General features: G+C 29.9%; 1 protein-coding gene across 1 annotated transcript in view; it reads right to left on the minus strand.

The window, feature by feature from the left end:
* Nucleotides 1-11204: 11204 nt before the first annotated feature.
* The window catches only part of LOC107843407 (3-hydroxyisobutyryl-CoA hydrolase-like protein 2, mitochondrial), a 27345-nt gene continuing 18672 nt past the window's right edge, over nucleotides 11205-19877 (minus strand). Inside the window, exons 8-14 of the mRNA XM_016687684.2 lie at nucleotides 18327-18412; nucleotides 18122-18243; nucleotides 14598-14658; nucleotides 12593-12691; nucleotides 12412-12513; nucleotides 11841-11882; nucleotides 11205-11740 (exon numbers count right to left, since the gene is read on the minus strand). Coding sequence (XP_016543170.2) covers nucleotides 11621-11740; nucleotides 11841-11882; nucleotides 12412-12513; nucleotides 12593-12691; nucleotides 14598-14658; nucleotides 18122-18243; nucleotides 18327-18412 — 632 coding nt within the window. The 3' untranslated portion in view covers nucleotides 11205-11620. The remainder of the gene's footprint in view (nucleotides 11741-11840; nucleotides 11883-12411; nucleotides 12514-12592; nucleotides 12692-14597; nucleotides 14659-18121; nucleotides 18244-18326; nucleotides 18413-19877) is intronic.

A 19877-nucleotide genomic window follows, 5' to 3' on the forward strand; every position in this document is an offset into this window, starting at 1 on the left:
CCCCATGTGTGCTTCCGTACCCTCAATGTGACCACAATTGGGTTCTTCTTGTGTTGTCCTCGCAGGATGTTTTCAAAAGCTAAGGTGACCATTTGACTTGTATCAGGGGTCCTATTACCCCTAAACTAAATTTTAGCGTATTTTTGTCATTCCTTTAAGCTAATGTGACACCTTTTGTCAACCATTTTAGATGGCATGATACCGTTAATGTGAACCTCATTTTATGTAATAAAGATGTTACGTTAGAATAAAAGAATGATAAAAAATACACTAAAATTGAGTTCGGGAGGGAGGGAGTAATTGAACCCCTGTGAAGTTGGAGTATGTCGTAACAACTTTGGCCATAGTTCGAGGTAGTACTGGATGCTTATGACAAATTATTTATCCCACCATTTATACCACATGAATGAGATAAGTTATCACATATACATGTTGGAACAACTTATTTTGGGATAACTTGTTTGCAACCAAGCCACCTGTAAGTGTGTGTATATGTATGTACATGCATGTGCATATATTTTTTGAGTTTCACCACTCTCTTACTACTTCCGTTTCATATTACTTGACTTTTGTTGACATGACACAATCCTTAAGAAAATTTTATTTAGAGGTGTATTTTACTGAATTAACTTTATTAATAATACTTTGAAAATTTGAATTTGTCTATACTACTAAGTTATGTAGTTATTTAATACTAAGAGGGTAAAAAAGAAAAAAAAAACATAATACAATTCTCTTGATTTTATAAATTGGACAAGTAAATTAAAATAACTATTTTAAGTATGAGCGTCAAGTAATAAAAGACGAGTATTATCTAATGTGGGTTATTTAATCCGGATTAGTCGGACTCCAATATGGTTATCGGACACCAGATGGAAAATCAAAAAAAAAAAAAAGATAAGAGACGAGTATTATCTATTGTCTATATCAATAATATAAGCTGTGATTGTCATTAATATAATATTACATAAATTATAATTTAAAATCTAAACAAATATAATCTTTTAAAATCTTACCTTTCTTTTAATCATTTTTATATTTCTGCATTGAATATATTTATAAAATTATTATTAATTATTATTTTCACTTGTAAAATAAATATTAGAGTTTTAATTACTATTAATAAAACTCATTTTCTTATTATGATAATTTACTTTATAATAGATTATCATTAGCTTATATACTTAATTAGTATTTTTCACTTTTTTTACCCAGAAGATAATGTTCATGTTTTTATGTAAAAAATGTTACGTGAATTTAAAAAAAATAAAAATATGATTATTTTAAAGAACTTAAAAAAAAATTGATGATGAGAGGGTACAATAGGCATTTTAAAAAATCAATTAGGATAAAAGAGGGAGTATGATCATTGTTCTAAGTTGAGGAGGGAGTTTGATTTTTAAGACAAAGTTGGGGAGGAAAAATAATTTTTACCCATTTAAATAAGATAAATAACTATTGTATGTTATATATATTATTGTCTGTCGTGTCTCACCTGATCTTTTTTACTTTTACAAATGATTTATTTATGTTCTTTCTTGTCACTTTAATTATTTTATCATGATAAAAATTTTATTTTAATGTACTATCATTACAAAAATAATAATTAATTTATATGACTTAGACCAACTCATGCACTATCATTCTTCAAATTTATACAATATTCATGTATATTTTATTTACACATATTTCCTATAATATATAACAAACTTTTATTAAATATAGATTTAATTACAAATTAATATCTAATAAAAATTTATTTATAATATCTTTTATAAGTAGTTTATTTATTGTCTTGTTAAATTCAATATATGCAATATAACTTTTAAAACATAACAGTAAATATCTTATCTTTACACAAAAATTTCTCAACATCAACCAAACATTCATCAACAAAAATAGAAACAAAAGTACACAAAACAATATAGTAATCAAAATTTCAGAAAAATATGATTAAACCTAACCTTTAGGTACTCCTAATAGTGTCTCTCGACACCTCCCTGTGCTGCTTTAATATGTAGTATTACTAATCATGCTTATCAGAAAGAAAAAAAATCTAACCTTTACACAAAACTTTTGCAAAACTCGACCAAATATTTGCCTACAACCTTTATTAATAAAAAAAAAACGAATAGTAATAAAATAGAAAATCTAACAAAACAATATGATAATCGAGAAATCAAAAGCTAATTGTAATCAAAATAAAGAGAAAAGACAACTAAACTCAGAAACTATATTGTCGTACGTGATCTTCTACAGAGGTACTATGATCTGTACTAATAAGGTGAAAAATAGTTACACTAGGTATATAATTCGACTCATCTCCATGAAAAGCTCAAGATCTTTCAAAGTTTCTTCATTAATCCTCTCCAAATCTTGACTATTTTTATTATGATATGATGTTCAAAGTTCATCATGAGGTTTGCTTTGAATACAATAGCTTCTTCTCGCAAATCAATATTATCTTCTCCTTCCCTACCCATATTATGTTTCTTCTTTACGGCGTCTCTTAATTGTTTATGAGAATTGAAAAATATGCGAACCAATTTAAGAGAAAATTGGAGTTAAAAAGGTTTTATAATTATGTTATATAGTTTAATTGGAAAAAATAATTTATTTAAGGTAAATTTTAATGATTAAAGTTCATAAATATTAGAATATCCTACCTAATTCAATAAGAAAATTAATAATCAAAATTTTAATTAACTTCAAAATTCTAATTATTATGAATAAATTTTCTTCCTATATTGGAATTGCAACAATTACGTTGCTTAAGTCTATTATGAATTTTCCATATATAGTATATAAAATGGTTGATCCAATTCTAATTTGACGTGAGTTTATTTATGAAATTATAAAATTCCATTAATAATTGTTTATATAATTAATAAAAAATATACTTAAATGACTTTTTTCCTTTTATATTTTACCATATATTCTTTTCTTACCATTTATTTTAGGACTCTATAATTTTTAAAATATATTTTCTTTTACCACATATTTTAGGATTTCTTAATTAAATATTATAAAAATAATAATATAATACTTTAAGAAAAAAATAGGTGAAAAGACAATTTTATCTACTGTAAGTATTTTAATGAATGGAAAAAAATTCAAATTATTTTTCTAAAGGTCTTTCCACTTTTAATATATTATAGGTTATAGATAATCTATAGATTTAAATTGGAGAAAAAATTTAAAATCTATCTGAATATTTTTAATACTAACTAACAAAAAATTTTGGGAAATGGACCATTTTCCCAAAAATAATAGAAGACTAACTCCCTACGTTTTCTTCTTTTTTTTTTCCTTTACTTTCTTTTCTTTCTTTATTTCTTTTGTTTGCTTGTAAAAGAAATCAATTTTTTATAAAATGTAATAATTGCATTTAGGGGGGAGATTTGAGTACAAACCACATATATTATTATTATTTAAATATATAAGTAATTGCAAATAGATATTACTATATTATTATTATTATTATTAACCATGCTTCTTAGGTATAAGCTAATGAAAAATATTTTTATTTTTTCTAAATTTTTAATATTTTTAAATTCAAATATTTAATATCGTTCGCTTTAAATATTTTAGAAGTGTTGTTAATGAATTTCTTAAATTTGTAATTAGAACTTATACTAAAATACATTTATGTACATGAATTAAAATCAAACAAACATACATAAATTTGAAATTTGTCCTATCTCCCATTCCAATGTAATTGATTTTTAAAAAAATAATAACATACGTTCTTTTTTCTTAGTTTTAGGGCTTCATTTTTTTTTTTGGTTTAAAAAATAGTAGCAACTAATATTAATTGTATGTACTAATATTATGACTAATACTTTTATTTATTTATTTATTTATTTATTATTATTATTATTATTATTTTGAAATCAATCCAGGCGATTCTTCTATTTATTATACTTATTATTTTCATTATAACTACTAGCCCAACAACATTTACAAAATTTAAAGTACAATTTGTCTAATATAAGATTCAAGATATTTTTGTGATTTTATTTTATTCACTACATCATATAATTTATTATTTATAAAAATATTGTATAGATTCTTATTATTGTTACTACTATTACTACTACCACATTTTTTTTTTCAAATTAAAAACAACACAACATAATAGTACTGCTATTATTTATTACTTATTATTATTATATTATTAAAATAAATACACACACTCTCTCTTTATATATAGAGAGAGAGAATATTTAAATTATAAAACAGATAAATTCAAATACTTAATCTTTCAATTCAAAATTTTTATTACAATAACTTTAACTTTATCTTAATATTTTTTAATTTTATCGTAAAAACTGTCACGTGGCTATTTTAATATGTTGTCACTTGACATCTTGTCTTGTTTTAGTTTTGTGTTTATATATATATAGATTACTCCCCCCCCCCCCCCCCCCCCCCCCCCCCCGCAAAAAAAAATAAAATTCAAAAAAGTTATCCTATTCCTATATGGTGGGGTTTGGGGAGGTAAGTGTACGCATGCAGTCTGTTGGTGAAATTACAATAAAAATTACAAGTGAAGAAAATAAAAAATTATCTTCTTTTTCTTCGGCTGAGGCGCGGATATCTCGCTCTCTTTAAAGAGATTCAAGTCCACTGCAGCAAATTGTTTCACCGGGCTAGCAATAATCTTCTTGACTTGTCCCCTCCAGGATACAACAGCCTTTTCAAAGAACAACTCAACAACTCTAGACAAGAGTTGAGTTCAAAACTCTACAAAAAGAGCACCTCCCTTCAACTAATGAACTCGCTTGTTTACTATCTTTTTTGAACTTTCTATTATCTTGTGTATCCCAAAACCATGCAAGACCACCTCTATTTATAGGAGAAAAATCTTCCGTACAATGAATATAAGAATAAGAATGAATGGTGGTAATAAAAAGGGAAAATCAAAGGTCTTTAGGTTACAAGAGTTACAAATATTACAAGACAAGTGTAGGATAACGGAGGAATAAAAATATAAGTTATAAGAAATTTATGTCTACATTCTAACCACTACTAACTATTGAGTTTAAAGACACAAATGAATGAGAGTAATAGGGTTAAAAGTGAATGTTACCAATTGCATGTCTAGTAACGTGCAAAGCCAGAAGTAAATGGCACAAAATTAACTGTGCAACTGATGGAGTAATACTACATGCACTTCCTGCCAAACATTAATGTGCTAGTAATAAAGCACAATACATTAACACCACACTAGGCCACTTAACGCCTAAAAGTTCACTAACATAAGAGGAAAAGACATGGCAGTAAAGTGACACACTAATATATTATACAAATAATATTAAAATGCTCATAAAAACCATCAAAGTCCATACCACTACTTCAAATGAAATAGAGATGTTGTTTTTGATAGACCCCAATTCAAGACAGAGAACAGTTAAAAAAAAAAAAGCTTTCAAAAAAGTAATTTTGATTAAAAAAAAAAAGTTCTCAATTGTGAAATATTCATCCAAGATTGTTTAAAATAATTTCACTGCTGCAAGTTCTAATAATTTTCCTAGAATAACTTATCCCCGTTTTGTTTTTCTATTTCTCACCAAAAAAAATGACGATTAACAAAAGCAAATGAAGCAATACGGTTGAGGGCGTCGTAAGGTACGCAGATATGGTTTATCATATTAAAATTTAAAAAGTTTAATATCGTGCTTTTGAAATTTGACATTATGATATTTGGTATACATAAACTTTTTTTGGGTGATCAATATTTTTTAAAAGAAATAGTATCAAAATATTGAATACAATACGGAAGTATGTAGTTATATATACAATTCATAATATATTACTATGACACTATTAAATATATAAATTGGTATTGATATAAAATTACAAATCAATTGTTCAGACTTTAAAACTTTACTCTGTTTTGATTGAAATGTCTTTTTATATAATTATTTACGAAGGGAATCGCATGTACTCCACATGCGTGCAGAGTATCTTGAAAATGCAAAGTCATAACTCGTATATGTAAATCGAGATGAACAAACAATATAAACAAATTATTGAACCGCAAATTATCGAAACCAAACTTAAAAATATCGAACAAAACTAAATTAATTTTATATTTTTTTAAACTGAAAAACAAAATTATCAACCAAAGCTTTCAATTCCTACGCAGTCGTCAGAAAAAAAAAAACAGTAGAACGTACTATGGTATTGGTAGCATAATTTCACAAGTCATTCTTTTTTCTCTTGAATGATAACAACAATAAAGTCCCCTAAGGAGGGTTTTAAAAGGATGGCGTGTGCGCAAATTCTATCCCTACCTTTATGGGATAGAGAAATTATTTAGGACAGACCCTCAACTCAAGAAATACCGCCCTTGAATGATAACTCTTTAAAATTGACATGTAATCTATATTTATATATATAATAAAGCAGAGGACGAAGCACCAGAAGAAGCCAAGTAGCAGCATAAGAATAAGCCACTTGGTAATTTTAAGACAAGGTTAATATAGTATTGTAATAAAATTTTTGAATTAAAAGATACGAATATTTGAATTTGAAAATATTAAATTTCTTTTAGAAAAAGATTATCATTTGCTTGAAATTAGGAACCTGACATTGAAGAGTTCTAAATGAACTCTTACCATTCATAAATTATTTCTTTTCAATGCTTTAGCAGCAGCAGCAACGTCGACGACGACAGCAACAACAGCAATTCACACGTAGTAGTGGCGATCTTAATTTTTTAGAAAAACTTATTAGTAATAATAATAAAAGAAAAAGATAAAATTAGAAAGAAAAAAAAAAGCTAATTTCTTCATTCCTATTTTTTCTCAAGCATTATAACATACGTTGTATTTTTGTAGAACAAAGTATTCTACGATTTGTAAGCTACAAATTGTAGTTATAAAAATACAAAATTATTAAAATTAGTTTATAGATAAAAAAAACTGTCCATCAAAAATTATTTAGTTTGAAACACTCTTTTATAGTTCTAAATTGAAATTATAAGAGGATACAGTTTAATTTTAAAGATAAAGTTTATTTTTAAAATTACTTTTTAGATAAAGTTAGATAAAAATTAGTTATTTGAATGATGTTAAATTTTGAATTTCGAATTTGAATTGTCAATTACAGATTCTTTTAGAATTTGAATTGAATACTAACTCTATACTAGATAAAGCTAAATTTCAAATAAATCTTTTTATATAATCTGATTTTTTAATCAAACCTTTTATTTTGTTCACTAAATTCTTTGTTTACTCTTTAATTCTTTAATCATACTTCTTTATTGATTATACAATATATCATAATTATACTAATATATTTGTGCATAAATTTTTGCTACTCAAAGCTTAACTTTAGATTGTTTGATTATAATTTTTTAATAGTTAATTTGTTATAAATTGATAGTTTGTGCATTTAAAAATAATAATACTTTAAAATAAAAATAAAAGATTTTTATTAGATTAAATCTAGCAACAATATAGCTGAATAATCCTAAATAAACTCTAACTATTTCATCATAATAATGATCTATTAATAAATAATAGTAGAACTCATAATATTACGTTTAGGATGATATATTTAATTAAAAAAATTATTTTTTTAATCTGAACTATAAATACATTATCATGATCTTATCCCTCTCAATATTATCAAATATATTTAAATATTAAATAAAAGATAATAATATTATTAGTAATAACAATAAATAATAATTGTAGTAGTAATAGTAGAAGACGCATTGTAGTACTTTTTAAAGTTAAAAAAAAAATTGCGATAGTAGTAGTAGTTTTATAATAATAATAATAATAATAATAATAATAATAATAATAATAATAATAATAATAATAAAATTATTTGAATGTGAGAAAAAAAAAACATATTTTCATTAGTTTAAAACTAGAAAATCATCAGTGGAAAGTTGTATGCTATAAAATATAGGAACAATACTCACAAAAATACCTGAAGTTTGACCAGATTACCAGTTGAGCATACTGAACTTTGGCGGGGGTCCTATTATACCCCCCCCCCCCCCAACCTTTTTTTTTTCGTATTTTAATGGCATATATCTGCCACTTTGACACATTGCGTATTAGTCACGCGCATTGAGCGCGTGAACAGTGTTAAAAACGTTATAAAATTATTTTTTTTGCCAAACAGTCCCTTAATTTTATAAATATTTAAAGTTTTATATTTTTATTTATTTTTTCATTCTCTTCTTTCTTTCTTCTTTCTTATTTCTTTCTTTTCTTCAACAATAGCAACCATTGTTGAATTGAAATTGAACTTGCTCAATTGTTGAATTGAAATTGAATTTTTGAAGATTCCGTTTCAAACTCGCTAATTGAAACTCAATGGAAGATTCGGAAGATTCAAACTCGGAAACTCGCTAATTGAATCTTCCGAGTTCCATTAATGAAAATTGAATCTTTCGAGTTCCATTAACGGAAGATTGAATAGCTTCATACATGTACATTCCGTATTTTTGTCTTCATACATGAAATTAAATTTTTTGAATCAATACAATTCCATTAATGGAAATTGAATCTTCCATTGAGTTTTCAATTAGCGAGTTCCATTCAATTAGGAAGTTTCATTGAATTTTCCATTAATGGAACTCGCTAATTGAATCTTCCGAGTTTCAATGGAAAATTAATGGAAGATCCCATTCAATAATTTGAACAACATAAACTCAATAGAATTCAAAGTTTGAAACTTGAAATTGAATTTGAAAACTTTTGGAGTGATAAGAATGAACTTGAAATTTGAAATTAACTCAATGGAATCATTTGAAATCTTTAATATGGTTGTAATGGTGAAAAAATGTTGAAAACTGATAAAGCGGAGAAGAAGAAGTATGTGTACTGCACCTCCTAACATAAAAACTGGGGATAACGTTTTAGAGGGGGATTAATTCCACTTTAAAAAAATTCGGACGGGCGGGGGGGAGAATTAATTCCACGTAAAAAAGTATAAGGGGGTAATAGGACCCCCGCAAAGTTCAATATGCTCCATTGAAAATTTGGTTAAAGTTCAGATATTTTTCTGGGTATTATCCCTAAAATATATTTATATATGAAATATAAAATAATAACTTTAAAATTATAATTATCTCATTGATTTCAAATATTTATCTCAATTCAAATATACAGATAACATAACTATGTATTACTTCTAAAAAAAAAAAAAGATAAAGAAGAATAACAAACTATTTTTCTTTTAACAAATTAATATGATAGTATCTGAATTTGAATTTAAATGAAATTTAAATTGAAATGAGATTCTAGATTTTTAGGCTCTCTTATATATACTCTTCTATATATATCATTAGCTTTATTCATGAATCTATTTACTGCAGTTTTTAATTCTTCGTTTTCTAAAAATTATTTTTGACTTAGCATTTTTCTTTTTTATATGTAGGAAGAATATGTCATTTTCATCTTCATCTTCCTCCATTGATGTTAAAGGTACACCAATTTAATCCATCTATTTTTTAAAAATTTGTAAATACATGCATTTCATGCTTTATTGTGTACTAAGCTATCTGAAAGTTACAATACGTAGATGCTCATGGTGTCAACACAAATAATATTTTGTATAATAATTGTATATCGTAGTTTTTATCTTTTTATACATTTTAGATTCATGGATCTTGATCATTTCAAGTTATAAAATGAACATGTTTTTTGCTCTACAAAATAGTACTGTTAATTTTTTATTTTTTTTTTATTTGATAAATATTATTGTTACAAAAGTTCTATCATTTATATATAATATTTTCTATTTACCAAAATAAAGTTCAAGATTTTGTGTACCATCGTTCTTATCTTTTATCACTTTCAGTATGAAAAAATATAATTTTCACGAAAAATATTTTTTAAGAAAATCAATTGTTTCTTACTTTTTTATATTCGCGATGCAAATAAAAAATAATTTTCTAAAAGCATATATGTATTCTAATACTAAATAATCAAAATGAATAGTGACAAAAAGATGAATTTGATCGGGGCTAATTGGTATAGGTGGGAACGAAAGGGGAAGTCTAGGTGTGTGTGTTTTTTGGACGAGGGGGGTGGGGGGGGGGGGGGGGGGAAAGGGGGTGAATATAGGTTTAGTTGGGGTGGAAATAGGAAAATAATTCTTAAAAAATATAAATTAAAGAGTTTAAAATTTTTTGGGGGTTAGAAAAAAGATTTTAAAAAAAGTTTGTAAAAATAAAAAATAAATAAAATATTTTTTTAGCGGAGGAGGGGCTTTCATGGTGGGGTGGGTGATGTTAAGAAAAAAAAAACTTTCTTTTGTTAAAAAATAAAATAAAATAAAATAATTTTTAGCTAATGGGGGAGCCGAGAGGGTAAGTTGAGGGTAGGGGGTCAGGTAGAGTAAGACAAAAAAAGTTAAAAGTTAAAAAATAATCGGGGGATTTAGAGTTGGGGGTGAGGGAGATCGATGATTTTGAGTGTGGTATGAGTGATTTTTATTAAGTTTATTTAGAAGATATAATAATACGTATAAATAAAATACTTAAAAATATTAATGATAAAATCAAACAATGAAAAAGTTACGAACAATTAAACTTTGTTTGAAAATTTAAAAAAATAATAAATTGTATGTGCTTTGTTTATTGGATTGAGAATGGTGAAATTTAAATCTTTTTATAAAAAAGTATAGTTAGTGATTGAAGTTGAATTGATAGATTAAAATAAATGAAAAAATTCAAATGAATGTAAGGATTGTAATCAAATGTCTTAATTTATTAAAATTATAAAGGTAAAACCCCAACAATAAAATTAATAATTTAATATTGAATAATTTAGTATATTTAAAATTGAAGATGGGGCGGGGGTGGAGATGGACAGGAGTAGATTTATTTTTTTAATTATATTTTTTAATTGATAAATAATATAATAATTAATTTTTAATAACATGGTGGAACGAGACATGTCAATATAAAATAATTAAAAAAATAATATTTTACTATTATTCGTGCGATCACGGTACTTATACAAGTTTAGCTATAAGACTAAAATATTAGTAAACCTTCTTTTGAGCAAGAAAATTAAAGCACTAGCATTCAGTTTCATTATAAAAATTTATGAGACTTAGCAAGGCCAGAATGCAACAAAACAAGAAGTGAACCAGAGACAATTATAACTACTGATGGAATACTGCTCCTACAAAAGAATGGTTTACACCAATCCATAGTTCTAGAAATAATATGCAAAAATGTTCAAGATACCATTGCATGGTATTGGTAATTTATTGCTTCACAAGATATTCTATTCATAATGTAGAGTCCACTCAAGAGCTATCAAAGGACACCCCTAACCAGTCAAAATCTGAGAACCCTCTGCATGAAAATTAATTCTTTAGAGGTCTCTCAACATCAGAAACACACCTAACAAAGGGTGAAAAAAAGATGGGAAATTAGCATTTGCAGCTTGCTGTATCGTTTTCTTCTTTTTCCACCATCTAGTACCTAAACAGACATTAGAGCAGTTCAGCCGTTTATGTCTGCTCCAAGAGAATGAAAGCTACCCAACATCTTGATTGGAATGTCTTCCGCAGTCCCATTACTGTGGTGGATCCAACCGAATATAAAATGTCTCGTATGCAGAGTAAAGCAGGACATGAATCACATAGAAGGCTCTCGTATTGCAGTGGCCAAATTGAGTTCGGGTTCTAATTCATCTAATGGGATGAAGAAGCAGTCAACCATGTCTGTGGTAACCTCCTCCAGCCGTGCTGGACCCCACTGAATGTTCAGTATAAGAACGGGTAAGTTTTCTCATCTTTCCCTAGCTAAACAAAAGTATAGAGAGGAAATTAAGCATGCACAGAAGACAATTCATTACCTTTGGAGCAAAGTCCTTGTCAACCAATCTAGCACGGACACCCTGAAAATATTTTTGCGGTAAGTATCTACCTTAACATGAAGAAATAACTATACTTGGTTGAACATTACAGAGGATCCTAGTTCAAACCGTCAAAACCTTTAGAATCGCAGTATAATCAAACCATTAAACAAACCCTCATGTTTATGGTGTATGACTGTATAATCGCTAGATTTCTTTTTATATTCCAATTTTTAATATGGCAAAAGATGGGAAGGTACAATGAAGAAAAATACTACATAATTTCTTCTCACTTGCCTAAGCTTAGTGACATCCAGTAACTACATTGGTGGGTGGTAGCAAGTACACAGTGATTTAGTCAAGGTGCATGCAAGGTGGACCAAACACCAATGCATATGAGTGCGTGTGCGCGTGTGCATGCGCGTATTATATGTGTGGACATAGAGAGAGGTACAAATTGCAATGATTTACTTCCAGCACTTGAATTTTTCCCGTCCCTCTCGTCCAGATTCTATAACGAAGTATGGTGCATAACAAACTTTGTACAGCCAATTGTCAGAGGAAGATATACCTCACAGAAATCATCGGACACCTTTTTGGACACCCAATTATCTGATATGCGATATTCACGGACTAGGCACTGATCAAGTGGTTGAAATCTGCCTTCTCTAATCTACATTTTGGCATCAAAATGAAACTTTCAACCCCGAAAAACTAGATTGCAAAAGCAACGGAAACAGTTGGAAGCATACTGATTTCAAAGCCACTTTCAAGCTCAATGGAGAGGCTGCTTTTATTTTATTAAGAACTGTATTACACCATTCATCATGAGATTCTGCTGCCTCTCTTTCCTGCATTGTGCAACAAAGTAAACCAAAGTGAAGGAACTTGGTGCAAGTAAAAAGAGACAAGCAAATATTTAGAAAAATTATAGCCCATAAAGCATGTCTAAGCAGATACCACCCTTCTATGACCCCTAGTCAAAGGAAATCAACCAGAATATCAACAACAGCTAAACCAGATTTCTGAGATCAGAAAACACATTCACTTTTACTTCTATGGCAAATTATTAAATCAACCAAAAGCGTCGGCAAACTGATTTCAAAGATCCAGGAGGAAAGGTCATAAAACAATGTCCTAAAGGCAAAAACTTCAAGTATAATGCTTTAAGACCAAAAAAGGAAACAACAAAAGAAAAAAGAGACCTAGAAACTAAATGAGGCCAATTTTATAGTCAGGGCTATTTTCACAAATTCCTTTACAGCATTTGCTGATCAATATATTCCAGTAAAGTCATCTATCTTTCTTCGGACCAAGCTCTTTTACTTTTTCTGGAAAAGCTAATATGTAGTACGACGGTTTAGGTTTGTGGCATAACAAGGTCTACTAAATTTAATCAGAATGTTGTGTCAAGCATTAAGGGGTCGTTTGGTAGAATGTATAAGATAATACTGAATAGGGTGTATTCGTAATGCTGGGATTAGTAGTGCTGGGATTAGTAATACTGGGATTAGTAATGCTGGGATTATTTTTTATGCAGTGTTTGGTTTGATGTATTGAAAACAATATGTATTGTTATATTTTAAAAAGAATATTATTTGTTTACAAAAAAACCCTTGACATACAATAACTTTGTATATTTACTTTGCAAAACCTTATTATTCTTTTTTTTAAAAAAAAAAATCAACAATATAACTATAGTAATAACTTATTTTGGAATTTTAAGATTTAATCATCACTTACAAAAAAAATAATTTGTTATCTTTTCTTTATTTTTTTGTTGTTCGCACTTTGTGGTGTTCTTAAGTTGGAGGGGATACGTGTAACTTTTGAATGAGACAATTGCATCGTTGTTAACATAAAACTGTGTTCCGTAAAGTGTTAAATTTAAGATAATTTTTTTTATTTGTGATACATTCTATTTACAAAATTAAAGCTATATGCAACCATGCAATTTGTTTCGGGCTTTGACAAATAAGTATTTTCTAAGTTAATGGAGTGGTTTTTTTAATGATTAAAATTATTTAGAGGAATATTATCATATTGAAAATTGAAAAGAAATAACTCATATTGAATAAAGTAAAAAAGATTTAAAAAACATTTAAAAGAATTTAAGGGCATTTTTGTCTTTATTAATATTTATCCATGGATTACTAATCCAACCAAATTGGATGTATTAGTTATACACCCTATAATACCATATAGGGTGTATAACTAATCCATGTATTAGTTATACATTGCTCCTTATTTGCTACCAAACATTGTATTAATTTATCCCACATTTTAGTACATGGATTAGAAAAATAAACCCTCCTACCAAACGACTCCTAAGTGTTGAACCCTGAGAAGCACGCATTGAACCTCTCGAACCATATTGGAAGGCACCGTTACCTGTGCTATCAGTGAAGGACAGTCCCGAAGATACAGTTTTTGTCATTCAAGTCATACTCATTCTGTTCCATAAGATTTGCTATCTCTTGCAAAAGGTCCAAATAGTGTCTAATTTGAAGATTTAATCAAATGGAGCTTTCCATTTTAATCTTAAATCTTTAGTTTTACCTTCATTCAACATTAGTTAAGAGTCAAATTTAGTGCTTGCATATGATAAATCCAGGAATACTAGTATTCTCTGAAAGACATATACTTTCACAATTTATTGTTTCATATTGTAGATCAGTGCAAGTAATGTGTCTGCAATTGAACTTAGAGAAAGAAAGGACAATAAGGGCAAGTAAGAGAGAGAGAGAGAGAACTTACCAAGGCTTCTATAATTTCCTCAACTGTATCCTGGCTAAAGCATTTATCGATCTTTTCAAACCTGAATCGCAAAAGGGGGTCAAACAAAAGGAAGCAGAGGGTAGGCTAAAAAGAAATGTCATAAAAGAAAACAGAGCAATTATATCATAAATAAGAAGAGAAAAGAAATTAACTTGAGAGCAAAAGAGAGGACAACAAAGGCATCTTTAAGTAGATGTAAAGATTTGTCCAAAATTTCACTGAAGAGGACAAAAAAGCCTTAAAGAGAACTTATTTGACTCATGGCTCAGAAAGGATTGATCTGTGGCTGTGGAAGATGATATGGAAGGCCAACAACCCCCCGGCCCCCCAAACAACAGCAACACAGCTTGTTTCGATGACAATCATATATACCCTGCTTAACTCATGAAACCTTGCAGAAATGAAGCATCGAGATCTGTAGCAGATGCTTTTTGTGTGAATCAAATGAAACCACAGGACAGGATACCTGTTCTTAACAAAACAAAGAGACGTGACAAAAATGGTGTATGTTTTTTAAGCTGGCTGTAGTATAGCGAGAACTTCTCAAACCCCAAAATGGCACTAAGGAGTATAGATCTGGCAGAATATGAATAAGAAGAATCAGAGACATATCTGGACACAATTTCACAGCATGGAACTAAACAGCCTCAGGAGGGGAGGGAGGTAGAGTATCACGTCCATTCCAATGCAGCACTTCTTGGGAAATGGACCAAACACTTCATGGAGAGATTATATATATTTAATATGGGATAGTAAATAACGGGTAGTTTTCCGGTTAAGCGGCCAAATTTCTGGTGTAAGTTTGGTGAAGGGGATTATGGCAAGAAAGGGGAGATTCTTTAGATGTATGTATCATGTGTGAATGTTAGGCAAACCTTGGAAAACGGCTATCCACTGACATACAGTTGGTGAATGAAACCGATACTAAAGTAGCTGATTATTTGAGAAGGAACGTGCACATGGCTCATCTGATACATAAGTCTCGGATAGCAATCCAAGATTGGAAATATGTTGAAGACCACTTTCTGAAAATATATGGGATTTCCACAAAAGTAGAGAGAAGAGATAAGATGATAGGGAAGTGGTTGGAAGATAAACATTTACGGGTTGTTTGGTAGGGTGCATAAGAATAATGCAAAATATGATGTATTAGTAATGCTAGTATTACCTATGCTTGCATTGGTTATGCTGAGATTATTTCTTAGGAAGTGCTTGGTTTGGTGTGTTAATAATAATTTGCATTACCAATTTTTAAATAAAAAAATTATTTGCAAAAATCCCCTCCACACATATAATAAATAGGATGTGGAAAAGGTTTTGAGGGGCTATTGTGTCTTTATCTATAGTAATGCATGCATTAAAGTCCCTTGCATTACTAATACCAAGGTTTCCTATGTATTACTTATGCACAGCATAATACACAATAAAATATATAACTAATGCTACAGAGGTTGAAAAAGTGTACCAAACAAGGTATTAATAATACAAAGAGCTAATGCATGCATTATTTTTTGTAATGCATCCTACCAAACGACCCCTTAAAGTTACACTGTTTCACAGAGTAGTCCAATAGGTCAAGAAAGTTTCTTGTTTGCTTCGTGACTGTTACCGTATGGTCCTTGGATCTAATTCAAGATCCAAAAACTAATCCATAAGACGTAAATTGCTTAAACCATATAAGGAGAAAACAACATATTGTTCAACCGATGTGAGATATTCTAACAACTCCTACACACCCATGTCTAAACAAAAAGAGCATGGATAATACAGTTTGGAATCCAACATTAGGTAAACCAATAATAAAAGATGAATACTATGTTACAAGGATGAGTTTTTGGCTATAACTCAACCTCAAAAGATAGCTCAAAAGGTGAAGATTTGCCAAGATCATTTAAGGAGACAACAGTACATTCTCTGAATGAACATGCAACATCTCATAATGTGTATTGCATGATGCAATTCTAACAGCAAATAATTTGAGGACAAGGGAGAGGATATTTTTGAGTTGGTGTTGCATGTAGAAAGAATATATATAGGGATTACTAAATTTATCTTGTTGTATTGCAGGTTAGCAATACAGATGTGACTATTGTATTTTCGCTATTTAAGTGTCACCAAGGACAACAAAGGCGGCAACTATTGCATTGGAGACTCCAGAGGATCAACTGGGCATCCTCAGTTAATTAAGAAAGTCAGCTTAGGAACTATCACCAATATATCTCTTTAGTAATTAGTACTTACCGAATGAAGGGAATAAAATATTGTTTCGATATAGTGAGGAAAATGTAGAAAGCATCAAAAGTTCTTCATATTTCATGTTCCTCATTTTCTGTTACTACCTATTGCGTCTTGTGCTTTGGTTATCACACGATTTCACTACTGCTACTGTTCCTTTCCCTGAATATCATAAAATGCCTTCTCTATTATTTGCTACGTCTTCTTTACTTTTTTATGTTCTTTTTCATATTGCTCTGATATGCAATATTTGAGTCTCCCAGACCCACCTGAGGGATTTCAATGGGTATGTCGTTGTTGTTGGAGTATCTCAATGTATTGATAGTAGGCAATTTCACTTTATAAAAAAAAAAAGGCAACTTATTATGTGCTAGCGGACAACTCGGGTTAAGCCATACATTTGATTCTACTTTAGACACCATTTTGGTGTTTAGTAGTGAAAATTCTGGCTTTTCATAAAGAAAAAATCAAGAATACCAATTCTTTATGTACTCTGCATTCACACTCTCTTCATACAAAGGAAGGAAAAGGAAAAAGATGATTATGTTTTAGTCCATATAATCGTCCTGATTAGTCTTAATGCCCACTAGACGTAAAGCAAACAAAATGCGAGTCACATATATTCCCACATTTTAGAAAGAGAAAGTTACATAGACACTTTTGGGTCAACAAACTAGAAAGATAATTCAGGTTCATTTTTTACCACATTCTAACCATATTCTTCTCTCCCTCCAATTCCATCTCATTTACTCTCTATATCAATTTCCTGCAGCTTCTGGTTTTTTCTGTTCTTTTGGAGGGTTGTGTCTGTGTGGGTGGGGCGGGGGTTAAACTTCTTCCTTTTCTTGTTATTATTGTACTATACCGTCTTACATTCTATGAAATTTATTAGTTCCTTAACCACTTTTCTTATTGGAAGTTGGCTGGGAGACTACCATTTCTAATTTTACATTATTTAAAAACCAAAAAGCTAAAGAGTGGGGAGGAGCGGACCTAGAACAGCCAAAAGACTTAGCACATCCATACCTACACTCATATATAGATGAGCATAAATTGAAGTAATAAACCATACCACCAAGATCTGCTAGAACATGTCACTATCTTAAAAGCTGCCTAAAAGATTCACTAAATTGAATCCTAGAGTAATTTACTCAGGTCCCCTATATATCCATATAATTGAACAGAGCCCACAGAATTCGTAATGAGCAAGTTAGAGAAACTAAAATGATGGAAGAAGGGAAACGACGAGAATTTAGATGGAACATTACTTGTGTAGAACACTCGTCGTATCTGGGTAAACAAGATCACCATACTGAGCTAACGAACTTTCAATGACAAGCGGATCATCTGTGATCAGTTTACCAAGGCGTTCTTCCATCCAAGGAAGCCTCTGTTGGAACAAAAGACATCAGAACTACTAGAAAAATAGAATAAGAGTTGAGAACATCAGTTACAAATTAAGCTATCACTAACTTCTTTGAGTGAATAGTGGGTAGCAAGACCACAAGCAATCATTTCTACACCATTAAGCTTTCCCCCTGTTAAAGCCAAATACTCCCCTGTAAAGAAGGAGATGCTAGTATTAAACTCCTAGCATCAAACTTTCAGTAACAGTCAAAGCAGGTAAATACATTGATATAAAAGCAAATTCACAACCAGCATATCTTCAGCAGTACTAATCCAACAAAAGAAATAACGAGAGTTATCAAAGCAATCACTTTCACTTTCCTTTGGTGGATCCCGGATTTCGAGAAGATGGGCGCACTATTACAAAGAGGTGGATCTGGTATCTAAATTTGACCTATTCGACCTTTAGGTTCTTACAATTGAACTCATTATGCTTTTGAAATTATAGGTTCAAAGTTAAACATGCCCTTTAACTTGAACTCATATCACATCTATGACCTCCAACTTTGGGTGTGCACAAGTAGGCACTTAAACTTGTATAAAATTGAACAAGTAAACACATATGTCCTATGTGGCGTTCTACGTGGCCAATTTTTGTCCTACATGGCATCCTACGTGTATTATGCCACATAAAACGTGTGTGTCTACTTGTTCAATTTTATACAAGTTTAAATGCCTACTTGTGCACATCCAAAGTTGGAGGTCAAAGATGCAATTTGAGGTCAAGTTAAAGGGCATGTTTGTGTATTATGCCTTTTTTAAATAGTACTAATTTTTTATATATATAGCTATAGTTTGTGTCTCTACGGTCCTCTGTCTTGAGCCGAGGGTCTATCGGAAACAGCCTCTCTACTTCTTCGGATGTTGCGGTATGGACTTCATACATTTTACCCTCCCTAGACCCCACTATGTGGGAATATACTGGGTTTGTTGTTGTTGTAGTAGTATAGCTATAGTTTGTGTCGATGACGTTGGCATCAGTTGAAAGTTGAAACCATTGATTATATGCTACATCATCCGCTACTACTAGTTTCAATAAACATGTTTGGTTTAATTATATAAAATTTCAAGGTGACAAAAGAAAATTAGGAATTTCACGTGTCAGACTTAAGTTACCAGTTTCAAAAAAAAATGTGTCGGACTTGAAAAATTTGAAAGAATACACCAAACAAAAAATAAAGATTTTTTTTTGAAAAAAATGTACGTAATTAAAACACAAGAAGTGACACCAATAACCACTTAGAAGGGTGCACCCACTTGGACAAAAATAAAGAAAAGAACCACAAAATAGACATGAGATTTTAACTCTAACATCTCTTAGAGAGGTGCACTCAATAATCATTGTATTATATGATACTTTCAAGCTTGGTTGCACACATATACATTGACTTTGAAAAAACTATGACAGTAGTATACATGATCTAGGGAGGGGAGTTTACGTGAACTTGGTAACACCCTTAGATACGCCACTGTTGGTGGGAGAAAAGTAATCTAACACATCCACATAAAAAAGGGACAACTGCAAAAAGAGAAAATACTAACCAGGCTAAACACTTGTGTCCAACTCATGACTCGCAATTAGAAAAAAAAAAACTAAAGGGGCCAGTATTGACCCCA

The sequence above is a fragment of the Capsicum annuum genome, chromosome 10, assembly GCF_002878395.1.
Source record: "Capsicum annuum cultivar UCD-10X-F1 chromosome 10, UCD10Xv1.1, whole genome shotgun sequence".
NCBI classification, from domain to species: Eukaryota; Viridiplantae; Streptophyta; class Magnoliopsida; order Solanales; family Solanaceae; genus Capsicum; species Capsicum annuum.